Source organism: Xiphophorus maculatus, chromosome 24, assembly GCF_002775205.1.
Source record: "Xiphophorus maculatus strain JP 163 A chromosome 24, X_maculatus-5.0-male, whole genome shotgun sequence".
Lineage (NCBI taxonomy): Eukaryota > Metazoa > Chordata > Actinopteri > Cyprinodontiformes > Poeciliidae > Xiphophorus > Xiphophorus maculatus.
Genome location: NC_036466.1, coordinates 3,520,366 through 3,535,324, shown reverse-complemented (window position 1 = coordinate 3,535,324; position 14,959 = coordinate 3,520,366). Strand labels below are relative to the sequence as shown.

Here is a 14,959-nt window from a genome sequence, read left to right as displayed (position 1 = left end):
GTGTGCTATGTTTATATAAATATGTATATGTATAGGAATGGAAGAGGTAAACTGACATACTACAAGCTGGACAGTCAAGCTAGAATTATGTTACCCGCTACAGACCCTCTTAACCAGGCACATTTATATGCATTCATAAAATTGAATTTAAGAAAGAAGATGAGCTTTGTGAAGCTGCTGTGTTTATACGTTTAGGTGTTTTCTATTATTCAGAGCAAAGCAGTTTGAAAGTCCATCACTTACTCACTGCCTGTCCAGCCAACCCCCTGAATATTAGAATAGTGCAAATAAAAGTTTTGTTAACACGCCTCTTTCTCATCCCAAAGATTATCAGAAGCCCAAGTCTTGGTGCCCCCTGGAGTCAAGCTGGTATATTTTCGTGAAACTGAACTAACGCTGGAAGGCCAACGCTCTTGTAACGTTAGCATCATCTTACAAATGTTGTTAGAATTTGGATGGGAAGACAGCAAAGACTACTCACTCCTGTGACTCAAGTCAGAGTGATGCATATTTTTGATCTGGATTTTGAATGTTGCTAGAAAGCTGCAGCCTTCATGGGCCGGTAGGTGATTTGATCAGACACAGTCATACTGGGTTTTATCAAGTTCCTTCTGCAATTCACAACTAATTATTTGGTTGAGAGTTGCAGATTGACTGTTGGTGTTAATGCCAAGAACCAAATACAGAAAAGAAAATGCATCACATCAAAGCTACCAGTACGTCTGAGTATCCTAATACCTCATGTTCGGGTCCAACCATAATCACCACCTCTGCTCCTCGTCTTGACCCTGCTTTGAAAACCAAGTCTTGGGCTCCTGCTGTCACCATGACTGAAGTTCCTCCCTGGGAAGTGCTGTATATCTTTCTCCCATGTGGGACGCACATGGCTGTTAGTCACTGATGGAAAACTTTACGGGATACTTCTGAGGACCAAAATGCTTCCTTGCCTCTCTAATGCCTTCCTTTAGCCAGAGGTTGAACTCTGACTACTGTAAGTCTCCCCAAATGCTGGAGTCTCTCCATAGTTATTTTGAGAGGAATGTGACATAAAAAAGGTGATTTCCTTATGTTTACTTGAAGACTTTCTGCATGGTATTGTTAAGAAATATGGCTGTCAGAGCATGCTAAATGCTCCTGATCTGTATGTGTGACTTGTTGTGAAGATTAGAGGTCTCCGGCGGGGGTCAGCGGTCACAAGGTCACGGACCTTTTGTAATGCTACTCTGCAGTAACACCCATGACTGATGTGCTTGACTTTTACAGCTCTGGAATGAAGCAAACCTTTCACCGAACGCCTCCGGTCCAGCCCCCGCTGCGTTCGTTGCTCTCATTGATTTAGGTCACGTCTGAGCAAGGGTCTCCAACATGTTTTGCTGCAAAACAGCTCTAAGAGGATAAGAGTGGCTTAGCATTGGGTTAAGCAATCAGCCGGTGGGCGTACATAAGCGATTTGCTGGAAGGGAGTCAGGATAGGAGAATGGAATATTTCTGTGCTGAAACGGACAGTTTGTTGAGTTGGGGTAAGAAGATTGCTGCGGTCATTGGAGCAGTCACGCGAGGTCCCCGGGTTGACCTCGTTTCAACTGGGGGATTGTTCTCCCTATTGCTTCCCCTGCTTAGCAGATTGCAATTGTTCACCTGTCAAATCTGATTAGAAGGTTTTGTTGAACCTGAGCCCCTGACAGAGCAGGGGAAGTGAAGCAAATTCAGGTTTCCTTCAGGAATTTGTGGGCAAAAATTCAAGAAACAGCCGCGTTCTTGGTCCTACATGAAAAATTCATGAGTGACTCCAGAATAAGATGCAGTGCAGAGGTTGCCAAGCAATGATGGGAGCAAGCTGTAAAACTCAACTCAATGCTTACATAAAACTAATTTGATGGAGATACAAAACGATAGCTTGGGCGCTTCCAAACCGACCCTATGCAAAGAAGTACATGGTAATTTAACCACATTTTTTGGATTTCTCGGGGAAATGTCATTAGCCCTACCAGGCCTGATGAGTGTCAAACTTGTGGAAACAGGAAATCAATTAAACAGAACATGTGTGACAACATGAAGTAGGCAAAAAGAATCTCAAAAACAATTGCGAAGTGATTGATGCAAACGGCTCTCTGCCAGTTGTTGCAAATGCTTGATGGCAATTGTTGTAAAGTATCACATTACAAGCCATCGGGTTTATGGAGCAGCTACTTAATCACCTGGTTGCTTTGGTTGGTGTTTTTGCCTCATTTATTGGAATCATCATTTGAAAACTTCACTTTGTGTTTGCTCAAAATAAATGCGAGAAAAGGCACTCTGCCTCTAAACGTCGCACATTTGCAAAGACGAGCCCACAGAGGCCGGCAATCTGTCCATGCTTTCCTTGCACAGAAAGTGTGGATTTCCTCAAAGCCAAAGTCTCTTTAATCACTGGCACACACGCCTGTGCGCACACACACTCCAGCTGACAAAACAAGGGTGGATCTCCTCATCCCGGGTCGTCCCTCGCCCATGCAAGGCTTTTCCATTAGGACTCTAGAGTGCTGGCTTGCCTCCTGGCAGGGGGCCTCTCTCCTTCAGAGAGGGCTTAGCGTGGGCCATGTGGGAAAGTACCTGCCTGCCAGAACGCCGTCTCTGCTCGGCTCGGCGCTGGACAATGACACGCCGAAATGCAGCAAGGAGAAAATGAGAGCAGAGGATCGGACTCGGCAACCTGGCCGTGCTGTCGATTGAGCAGGAAAGCACTCAGGCTTATATGATGACCACACTGGCCTATTTGTTTGCCAGGAGACCCACTTTTCAACAGCAGGGACTAGGTCAGCGTGAGAGCCGGCTGCCTGGCCGCCCGCATGGAGCTCAGGGATGTTTGCGCCGCACTGCTGGCTTTCTTCAAGAGGAACGGAGGATGTAAACGTGGAGGCAAAGTCAAAATGGGGTAAGGATTTTTCAACTTCCCTGGGTTACGTCCAGAACTCTTCGAAAAAAGGAGTTTACCCAAGACCTGTTGCAATTTCCTGAGCAAACTCCAGGTGCCCGGGCGTGTTCCACATTTGCGTTCACCTGCATACGAGATGAAGAGTTTCTCTGAAGATCATCATAGTCCTGCGGCTGGCGATTGATCGGGCCCTTAATTGCATTTTCTGAACTGCTGACGGATGTTTGGAATTCAGCCGGAGTGGCTCAGAGGTCAAAAGAGTGAGAATTGGCTTTCACCTCAACACGCTCTCTCCTACGTCTTTTACTTGCCCTCTTCTTCCCTCAGTGATGCACTCAGTATTTCCTTGGCTCGGTTTGTGATAAATCATCCTTCCACTCCGAGAAAGACTGTTTTAACATTAAGTGATGCTTGTGTCATCCGAGAGTTATTTCCCATCCATCATAAGCATTTAGCACGGGGTGTCGTCCATGTAAATAGGGTTAAATGGAGCTGGATTTACAGTAATGACAAATTACACAGTTTATCTTCAGGGATGTTTTACGGGAGCTCGTCCAGTGGCGGCCTTAATGAGATTTACCTCTCTGGGAACTGGAATTGATGTATTTTTGTGTTTTATAATGAATTTACATCACATTTAAGGGAGTATTTATGCAAATTCACTTGGATTTGCATCGCATCGGGTTTTTCCGAATATCAGGTCCAATTGCCGCCCAAGAACTTTATTTTTCTGACGTTCTCATCCAGCTAGGAAATCAATTTGCTAATATGCTAAGGCATTTATTTAAACTATGAAAAGGATTCCTTTTCTATGACGACGCTGAGCAGAATGCAAAGTGAGTTTTTTTTTCAGTCTCTCCAGTCCATCAACATCACATCTGCGCTTCAGAGTGCCCCTAAGTGCTCTCCCCCAGCCTTCAAATGGACACAAACCGGTCCGCCGAGATCTCGTACATCGGTCGGCAGGAAACTTTGGAGGCAGCGTGAAAGATGAAGCGGATCTTTCGGAGAACAGGAGCTCTTTCAGGGGCGCTGGAACGAAAACACCGGACCATTTCCTCGCGTTCAGCAGGGGTGGAAGTTTCTTCCCGCCCCGCCACTTAGTGACTTGAAGGTCGCCGAGGAAGTTTGTCTGCAGGTAGTCGGGCATGCGCGGGCCACACACATTCACCCACTTAATTCCACATTCATTGCTACTCTGGTGTGTGAGGTGTTTTTACTCCGCAGCATTAGACTCACTCTGACTCCATCTGTTGGCTGGTTTAATGATATTTTCTCTCATCTCGGTTTCATTGGCGCGGCCCCCTTTTTCCACATTAATCATGCACCTATCTCACATTACCCCTGTCGCCAGGTTCTACCTTAATTTCGGCAGATCAGATTATCAGAAATATTAAGCGCTGTAGAAAATGAGCTGTGAGGAAGTACCAGTCGCAACAGGTTGGACTGTTTTCACAATACAGACACAGAGAAAGGGAATTAAAAGTTGGATGGCAGCAGAAGGATCAAGCTGGAGATTTATCTGTGGGCGATCACCTTCCTGTACGCCCTCAGTTTGTCCGCGATTCCTACCCGCAATACTGATCAGGCCTGTCCTCAAAGCCTTGACCTGGGGTCAGAGTCTCAGGCCTTAAAGGCTCTGTATGTCCAGGTCTTCCTTGCGCTATAAGTTGTTCTGATTAAGGCCAGTGTTTAAAGCTCCTTGACGGTGCGGTCAGCAGCTAGAGGCCTGAATACGCCGGCTTTATCGCTCAGCCTGGACAGATGGTGGGCATATCGCTACATCCTGCCTGCCTTCGATGGTTTCGCCCACTAACTCACACCCAGCGTCCACCACCGTTAAACTAAACATTTACATCTATTTGGTATGTTTGTAATGGGGTGGAAAGGGTTAGGGTGATTTGTAAAGTCACATATAATCATTTTTTGCATTGTTTTTCAAGCTGAACAAAATCTGGCCAGTATTTTTACATGTTTCATTTTAAAATGTCTGCTAAGCATTGATAAAAGTTTCATAAACGGTTACATAAAAGCTAGATCGCATATTGCTTAAAGGAAGTGGCTAACGATCGAATTTTCTTTTTTTGTCATTACTATTTCTGTTTATCACGTATGGATTAATCACAATGTGTGTTTTTTTATTTGGTTTTCAGCACCAATGTTAATTGTTAATACGTTTGGATGTCTACTCCCCATCATCTGAAAAACTCAATATCAATAATCTAACATAATTGATAACATTTTAGGGTTTTCTTTGATATTTACCAGGTTTAATTCTAGATTAGCAATAGAGAAACCCTAATAAAATCTATCTCATCTTAAAATGTCAACTCTTGGTCCCCTTTCTTAGGCGCTACGTTTAACTTTAATCCACTTAAAACAACCAGATTGTCCGTGCCAAATGTCACTTTGTTTCAGAAATCATGAGCCTTGGTGTTGTTGAATAATTAAGAAACACCTAAAAACAGAGAAATTAAGATCCCTTTCTTCCGGTAAGGACGTTCCTTCTGCTGTAACGGCCCCCAGAGTGATCCCGTCGTCCCCGTCCGAATGTGTCCAGCTTTATCAAGCGGAGATGATCTGATGCTGCGGCGCTTGGCAGGCGAACGGCGGCGGAGCCACGCGTCTGTTTTGCATGCAGCCCGCAGCGTTAGCAGCAGAGATTGTTTTTGAGCTGATCAGGCCTTGAAGCTCAAGGTTACTCGCTTCGCGTTTGCCACTGTGATTGCCCTTAATTTGAAGCCCATCAGCAGCCACGTATGCGGTGGACTTGCACCTACAAACAATAACAAAAAAAAGGAAAAAAACAAATGGTCCAACAAGCCGTGAAGTGGAGCATATGTGCTCCTCGTGGCAAGCGAAGCGGTCCAAAAGCGGCGCCGTTCTCTGTTTCCACGCTTGCCATGTGCGAGTTGGATGTGGACGCGCTTATGAAAATATAAAAGAGAGAATCCCACCTGAGGGAAGAGCCATTTCAGACAACAAACGCCTGAGAGAGGTTCGATTCTGCTCTCATTTCAGGAGATTTCAGCCCAGAGTTTAGCCTCCACTCTGTCACGCTGGATCTGCTCACGCTTTCATCTTCACATCATATCAGACACTGGATTTCCATCGTAAAGAAAACAACGCAACCAGTTCAAACTCGTTCAAAAGACTCACTGAAAAACAATCGTCTACACAACCTCAAAGAACCTCAAAATATCAACCATAACGTCCACCTTCCTCTGGGCTGAAGTCTGAAACGTTTCAAAAGTTACGCAAGAGCATGAGGACTGAATTATTGACAGTGAAAAATATCTCTAATATGCCATGATTCTGCTTTAATTATTAGTCATGCAAAGGGGGAAAATATACTCCAGCAGTTTGTTAGGGTTAGCAGAGCTCCATATTATGTTAGCTACAGGCTAACTGCAGTGTGATATGGAACGTTTTTGTTTTTTATTCTTACCGCATGCTAATTTCTCTCTTAACACTTTAACACCTGAATTTATATCCAGTTTCACAAAAAAAAATGTACTACTTCTGGTTTTGTTCTCACTATTAAGGGGTTATCATTTTAAACTTTGCATTTCCCATTGGTGTAAATTTAGCTATGATGCTAATTTGATCCAGCAGGCAATTAAGGACTGAAACAGACTGTTCAGCTTTGGTATTCTGATTATTTTGTTGATGGTCAAGCAAGATTTTGAAGCTGAGTCAGAATAAATGGTTTTGAACATTTATTTACTTTTTCTATCTTACAGAATTTCAGCTACAGCTAAAACACTGAAAAATCCCGTTACTGCTCCGTCCTAGAAGCTTTTATCCTTTTATCGGAATTTTGAGAGCATGTTATTTATTTTATTATATCATATCTAGAAAATATTTGTCAACCTGAATATATTTTATTGCACTGCAAAGCTGAGGGTTTGGAATATTCACTTTATTCAGTCGGCCATTTGTACGCTTCATCTTCCATGAACAACGTGTAGTTCTCATCCCGACCAGTAGATGGTATCAAAGCATATATGATATCAATCTTAGTATGAGAGGCAGATGCATCAACCAACACTTTTAGTATTCAGATATATCAGAAGTTCCTGGTATGAAGCTAATTACCACCTTATAAGGGGTTAAATGAAGGAATTGTTATCTGTCTGACTTCGCTCACTTGTTTTGTGACATATCGGATAGCCATGAAGGTCATTGCTGATTGTTTGCCATTCTGACGTTGTGTTAAGTTACCTGAACGCCCCAGGGCGAGCTAGCTGCCAAAAACAAGAGCATTATTTGACATCTCCTGCTTTTCTCCTCACATTTTAAAGCAGTGAACCCCGAGTGACATGAGATATATAAAAAATATATATTTACTGTGTCTAGAAGCTCCTCAGCGAAAAAGCATCCTTTCCTGTGTGCTGTGTGCAGGATGGAAGAGACGGTGCGGTCGCTGCTGCAGAACCAGGGCGGCGTCCTGGAGCAGAGCGCTGTGGACACGGAGGACATCATGAAGGCCTACAAGGTGGGCCACGTTTCTGCTCTGGAAAACCTTCCTGGGAGCTCAAAGTTCTCCTTCAATATGGTTTGAAAACACAAACATCTTTCAAAGGATTTCATTAACAAGTTCTGCCCTGCTGGCTGCAGCATTCTGTAATCGGGCTCACGTCAGAGCCTGTGGTTCCCTGAGTGTGAATAATGTTACCACCCTTTACTTTGAAAAGGGCCAATGTTTTGTTTTGTTTTTTTCATTTTTTGTTGTATAAACCTTCACACATTAAGGTTACCGTTTGAAAAAAGTGTTATATATAAGAAAAAAATAATTAGTTTTGCTAACATTTAATCAAGCCCTCCACTTTTGTTTCGTTTGGGGTTTTTTTTTGGCAGAAATTCACGCAAAATCAACACATTCTTGCATTTTTCATGTCAATGTATAAATGCTAATTTTCCACAAAAACATTGATTTTAATGTGGATTATTTGGGGGCTCAATTTCTAGACAGAAATTGTGATTCTGATTGCAGAAAAGCACATAAACAATCGTGAACTCCTGTTTCGGGACTGTTTAAAGGTGATCAGATATTAATTTTCCATCCGTTTGTGCAGTTTGTTAACAAACTTTCCTCCTGTGATCAAACTGTCAGAGTGAATAAACATGGTCGCCGTTTGTTCTACTCCCAGCGGGTGTTTAGCGCCGGGACGTGTCCCCGCCGCTGCGGCCCTCTGTGTATCCAGCAGACTAACTCAATAAGTGGAAAGGGCAGCGCGCGGCCCCCCTCCACGCGCCGCGACTCGCTGCGGATTATTACCACAGCGTCCGCCGGCGCCGAGCGGACGTCGCCCAACTGAAGACAAATCAAAGCTGTAAAGTATGGCTGCGGATGCGAGCGGCTGATGGAATCGAACAAGATTGAAAAGCTAATGTGCGTTTGGATGAGATTGAATCAGAGCGAAAACAAAGTTCCCATTAAGAGTGAGCAGCGTTTGGATTCAGATGAGCGCAGCCATCTATCAGCGCCGCGAAGCGCGATCCGTCGGCTCTGCAGCACATTAACTAAAGATACCAGACAGCTGACTGGTGGAGCTCAGGTCGGAAGCACCGGTATGAGTCATGGCCACATACCTGCTTTACATCTGACTCAGTAAAGTTAACAAAATGAAAAAAGCTGCACAAATTCATTGTAATTATTGGTATTTGTTTTGATTAAAAAGTTTAAGGGGTGAACTACAGTTTTATTTTTCAAATATTTTATGGTCGAAGACAAGTCATATACAGTATATACACATTATGGATTGAAACGGTTAAAAATTGAAGGAAAAACAATATGTCCTTTATTTACCATATTTGATAGCCATGGGTTTATGGTCTGCTTTAATAATCTGTGACAAACCTTTGATCTCTACGGGGTTGGCTAACAATTAAACATAAAAGAGAAATAAGTGCTTTAAAGAATTAAAATGCAAATGAACACAGCTGAAAGACAGTGGAAATGTATTACTTTTGTTAAGCTCCAGGCTATGTTTTTTGTTGTTGTTGTTTGTGTTTCAACTTTAACCTAAAAATTCCTTTAGTTATAGCTCCAAAACAACAAAAACAAAAACCCTGCAGGCAAATACTTTCCTTTGAAAATGAATGGGAAGCCAAAATCTAAATATTAGACACTCATAATAATGAAGGAGTCAGAAGGAGAAGAAATTAAGCTAACATAGCAAGCATTTAAAAAAATTCCAAGCCACCCATTACGTTCACCTCAAGCCCCGCCCCTCAGACTCTGTGTCCTACCAGGAGACAGACGCGCCAAAAATATGGGGACCAGGGAGGGAGATAAAACGTGTTGTTAGCTGCACCACTAGGTGGCGTCTGCGTTGTTCATACATTGGTGCATCAAGCGACGCCTTAACGAAGCTCTCACTACCAACGTTTCCTTTACAAATGTATATAAAGCTTTTTCCATATTCTGCCAACGTCAAAAAAAAACACAATATTGTAATTGTGGTGTTTATATTAAATGAGAAAGTCACTTAATAAATCATTAAAAATCATGGCGGTGACAGAGGTAAACACATAATCCAGCCATGGCGCTAGCGCTCATCGTCTATCAGCCAATCAGAGGAGACGGCATCTTATTCCGGTGTTGGAGCGACAAGCTCCGCCCACTTGGGAGCGGCTACGTATGCAGCGTTTTGGGGACACTGAAGTCGGCCATTTTACAGAACGACTATGGATTCAGCATGTTAGAACGGCACACACAGTTTTATGAACATAGAAGTGTCTGTCTCATCTTATGTGTTGTTTTAATATTCCGTATTTTCAGATTAACCCGAGAAGAGGTTGACACTGGGGAAACTCTGATGTGTAGATGGAGGAAGTGAGGTCAAACTGCTTCCTGTGTCCCGTCTCTGCAGGACAAACTGTCAGAGGAGGAGCAGAAACGGAGCGACGACCCGGCAGAGAGCGACCCGCCTCCAGTGGACCAGGAGGACGGAACCATTCCTCTTCTGGAGCGGCTCCAGGCCCTGGAGGTGAGATTTTATTCTATGGGGGGTAAAAAAATCAATTTTAATTAAAAAATAGAATTAATTTCAATTTAAATGTAGGACTGAAATATGCTATTTTCATACCTTTCATTTTTGAGAAGGATATTACTGAAACTAAACAATAAAAGAAAAGATTGTTGATCAACAATGAACGCTGATACTGCTCTGGGTTATTTTTAAAGTTTATTTTTATTTATTAATAAGGAAAAAGTCTTTGTTTTAGTTCTGTGAAAATTGTAAAAAAAAAAAAAAAAATGCTGGTATTTCCATGCTAGGCCAGCAGGGGGGCGATAACATCCACATGAAATACATGAGAGGGCAAAAAGGCAGCTTGTGATTGGTCCAAAATACCTCTACTCAGAGTTGTGATGTCATTGTTTATGGAGAACATTTATAGCTGAGAAGCTTTTAGAGCTAACATGTGGCTAAATATCCAAACTAGTGTGACAATTAAAGAGGAAGGTGATTATTTATTTACCGCTGTTGGATATTTCAACCCGTCAACTGGTGGTTCTGGTTCTGGTTGTTCTGGTTGCTCTTTCTGGTGGCGTGTTATCGAAAAGTCGGTGGTGTGTGTGAGCAGCCTGAACAAATCCACTCTCTCTGTTGTTTTAAGATGATCCCTGTTCTAACCGTAACAATGCGGGAGATGTGAGGGGTTTCCTAATAATAGAGGCGCTAACACAACAAGGCGTTGTTTAATTACTCATCAGTCCGCCTCCAGAACCAATCCCCACGCGCCGACGGTTTAATTAGTCAGCGTTTTGGGCCCCAATTACGTTTTCCATGTTTCCGTGCAGGGCCTGGTGGGTTGTGCTGAAAGGGCAGAGGGCGAGCGGAGCGCAGCAGGCTGACAGCTCCTAATGCGCCGCCTGCCTCTGACAAATTGGAAACTCTGGAAGATCAATAGCACGCCGCCTCGCTGCTCGCCAAGCAAAGGAGATATTCTTATTAGATCCAAGCTCTCGCAGCACAAAAGTTCACCATCATAACTTCCGTCCCCTTGACCTTTCTCTCAGTTGCACTTGGTAATGCTTTTTATTGGCCGTCCCGGTTCAAAGTTGACATCTGACCTTTGTTATGGAAGCCGTCCTCTGATTGCTGCCCGCGTTGCTCCGTGTAACTAAAGCGAGCGTGTCGTTTCAGGAGGAGAACTCGACCCTGGCCCTGGAGAACGAGAGCCAGAGGGAGCAGTACGAGCGCTGTCTGGACGAGGTAAGCCACCGCCGGCTCCACCGGCCGGGTTCTGCTGCACGGAGGTCAACACGAGGCCGCCAACGAGGCCCCGCAGAGCACGGCGCTGGCCGTTTACTGCCGCCGCAGGCACCAAACGACAGCCTGAATGCTGAATCCACACGCTGAAACAGACACCGGCCTCATATTTCTCAAATATTATAACAGCAAACGACATGTTTTCAAATCACTTTGACCTTGTGCTGTGTTTAGAACGAGACAAACAGTGTGAAATCTAAATTTAATGAGCAGAATGTGCACCTACAGAATTGACCTGATTCAGTGTTAAAGATGCAGCAAGTGGAATAGACTGCCATCTGCTGCCACCTGAGGGGGAGTTGTGCCTCGATGGCCAACCAGGCGTTGCCATGGAGATTAAAGGATTCCTCAAACGAGAAGGAAAAAGTCAAAGCAACACTCCAGGCATGTTATAAAGGAATATCATTATAACATGATGATAAGCTTAAAAAAAGTTGATTTCACAAGATACTGTCCCTTTACAAGTGGAACATAGTGACATCTAGCTGTAAAACCTGCAAACTGCAACAATTTCACCGTAGTCAATCGTAAAGGACTAAGCAACCTTTATTGGCAGAGTCAATCTTTTTCAGCATGCGAGAAACGTGGCAGAATCTGCCAACGACGACAAACCAAAGAACAATTTATAACAGAGATACGAGCCAGTTTATCGTTCCGTATCTGCAGAGTTGGCAAAGAGTGGCATCTGGTGGCATAAACTGAAAACTACAACGAATCCAAACCACAACCTGGTCTCCTTGAGACTACTGTGCCTACGGAAGACAGGTGGGAACAGTCGGTTCATCTGGAAGGCGCAGCGTTTCTGATGGTGACATCTAGTGGCACAATCTATAAACTGCAGCCAGTGCTTTGATAATAGGAGGGCAGATGGAGGCCGGCATTGTGCGGGTCAAACCAAACCACTAAACTAAACTGAACTTTGCAGTTGGCTTTAAACCACCATTACTGAGAAATAAATCATTTTAAAGATTTTCAAGATTTAGAGAAATCAGAGGCGTCTGCAGGCACAAACTGATATCAGATAAACACCTTCTGTTGATTCTTATGATGTCTCTGTAAAGTTACGAAAAACTATTTCTGAAACTGATTTTAAAGGTGCAACGTACAGAATATAGTGCCATCTAGTGACCCAATCTGCATACTGCACCAAACCCGGTAGTATGCAGTACCACCGGGTCTAAACTTTAGCACCAGGGGGAAAGTAGGCAGAAAGCTCTATCCTGCAGTCAGCATTTAGTTGGACACCTGTAGTTGCCATTGTTTTCAAATACTGAAGCATAATTGTTGATATTTTTCATAGTTGTTTTCACACTGATTTTTTTTGTGTGTTTTAGTTTCAGAAAGTACATTTTAAAAATAAATGTAGGTTTTTCTGGGAACCCTTTCTGGTGCAGATTATGGCATATCGATGGCACCCTTGCTGAGATCCTCGTCCTCCTGGCCTATAAGCAAACACAGTTCAGTCAGAGTAGAGAAGAGACTTTGACTGAAATCTCTTCAGTCAAAGTCATAAGGAATATAGTGCCATCGTGTGCACGTGCGCACACACATGTTGCTTTATGCTTTTTTGCAAGCATAAAGCAACAGAAAACCTGTTCAGCAGACGTCCAACACCTAAGTTATATGTTTTTAATCTTGTGCGCCTCCCATTTCTGATGCTGCTCTGGGTAACTGCCCACACGGTTAGCATCAGAATCGGGCAGCGCCTGGCGGTAAAAACTTTGGTCTAAATTAACCGCACCAACCCTTCCTGTCGTTGTTCCTGCAGCTCATTTGTAACTTTTCGCAGCTCCGGGGAACATGGGGAAGGTTTAATATCCATAAGTGTGTGTCGGTGGAGCAGCTGGAGCCGTCGTTTACATAACAATAGCCCTTCAGAGCCTGCTGGTTATTTGAGAGTGCCTGATAAGCGCAGCTGGGGGAGCCGCAGCAGACTCTGGATCGCTGCGGGACAGCAGGTCCAGCAAGAACGAGTTGAGCGGCTCGTCCTGGAAGCCGCGCAGATTCCCCCGGAGGAAGCGAGGGACTGGGATGAAAGGACGAGGAGGAGGAGGAGGAGGGCTGGGAGTGATACCCGACTGCCTCTGCTAGCCTCTGGCTGCAGAAACGCTTAACACACTGATCTCCATGTTTACCCCGCTCTCTGCTCATTCAATAATCCGGAGTGCGGCTTCACACGCTATTAATGAGCAATCGATGATGGTAATGGGAGCTGCGTCTCCATCGGCCTTGTGGTCTGAGTTACACGAGGGCGTGAGGAACAACAGCACTTGATCCAGTCAGGCCTCTGCCTGTACATCAGCCAGCCTGTCGATACGGTCATCAGGCAGGGAGGGAACACGAAGGCACCCGCTGCACCGGAGCGACGCACCACAAACACATGAACAAAACTAAACATGACGCCTGTGTGGGTCTTACTTTAAATTTAAAGCCAGAGAGTCATTCATGCATAAAGCTAAAGCTGATCTTTCTCTATCTTCTGTCTTTAAGGTTGCCAACCAAGTTGTCCAAGCTCTTCTCACACAAAAGGTCTGTTTCAAATGTTTCTGTTCTTCGTTTCAGTGCAGCTCTCCGCACATTTCAGCTCTCGCTCCGATTTTGACTTATTAAAACGCAAGAAACACAAACCTTCTCAATGAATATTTCTATCATATTTCTAGGTTGGTCAGGCTTGAAATCACATATTCACAGACGAATCATAATACTCAGACACACGGACGTGAAACTTTGTGCACACACAGCCGGGCCTTTGTAAAAACGAATGTCTCTGCCACATTGTTTAAAAGAAGAATAAACAAAAATCAAACCTGAAACATGCAATAGGTAATAGATCCGGTGTAGTAGGATTAGGGTGTGTGTGTGTGTGTCTTTGTTGCTATTCTGTGTTGTTTACACACACAAAAAAAAAAATACAAAAAGACTTTGGTAAGATAATTTTATTCATATAACACATTTTCAGCTACAACTTGTATCAGAAAAAGAAAAATTCCAAGAAGTTTTCATTCCTATCCACCCCGAGCGGGTTTTTTTTTAAAACATGCCTAACCCATAGGGGGCAGTGCAGAGCTAAGCTAAAACCTGTCAGCCAATCAGATTCAAAACAAGTTTGACTTCCTGTTACGAATTAATCATGGCGCCAGGAGGTTCATTCTGTGTGGACACGCAGATACATCAAACTGCGCTTAAATAATGAATTAGAATATGATGTTTAAAAAAAAGTGATGTTGATTGGGAATCGCGTCAAAGACAGTAATATGTGGCTATTGGCGCTTTTATTTGTTACAGGACCTGAAATCTCTGTTTCCCCATGAACACAAATAATTTTTTTTTTTTTTTTTTTTTGTGGTACTAATTTGAGTTTCTGTGTGGATGAAAGGCTAAAACGTGTAAAAATGTCTTAGTTTTTCCATTCCCCTCTTTTTCTGAGAGAAGGTTTTTAGTCTTTGGAAGAGCAGTGATCAGAGTTATGAGCGTTAAAAAACCCGGCTGTTTGTTTGTGTGTCAGGATCTGAGGGAGGAATGTCTGAAGCTCCGGACCAGAGTCTTCGACCTGGAGCAGCAGAATCGAGCGCTGAGCGTTTTGTTCCAGCAGAGGATCAAGCCCGCCTCAGACCTGCTTCTCCAGGTAAAACCAGCTCCTCTTGGCCTGTCACCTTCCACTGCGCACTTAGGAAAATCCATTTTAATAAAACAATCTTTCTAGATTAGAGCTTTTCAGAAAAAATGTTCCCTCGTGTAAATAATCCATTCCACCGACACTTGA

The 14,959-nt window shown here is 43.7% G+C and overlaps 1 protein-coding gene across 4 annotated transcripts in view; it reads left to right on the top strand.

Annotated features, from left to right (window-relative positions):
* Positions 1 to 14,959, top strand: part of LOC102231473 (nck-associated protein 5-like) — a 126,515-nt gene that overhangs the window by 84,019 nt on the left and 27,537 nt on the right. For all 4 annotated transcript variants that reach the window (XM_023329190.1, XM_023329191.1, XM_023329192.1 and 1 more), the window contains 5 exons: positions 7,319 to 7,412; positions 9,793 to 9,909; positions 11,071 to 11,139; positions 13,687 to 13,725; positions 14,702 to 14,821. In XM_023329190.1, coding sequence (XP_023184958.1) covers positions 7,319 to 7,412; positions 9,793 to 9,909; positions 11,071 to 11,139; positions 13,687 to 13,725; positions 14,702 to 14,821 — 439 coding nt within the window. The remainder of the gene's footprint in view (positions 1 to 7,318; positions 7,413 to 9,792; positions 9,910 to 11,070; positions 11,140 to 13,686; positions 13,726 to 14,701; positions 14,822 to 14,959) is intronic.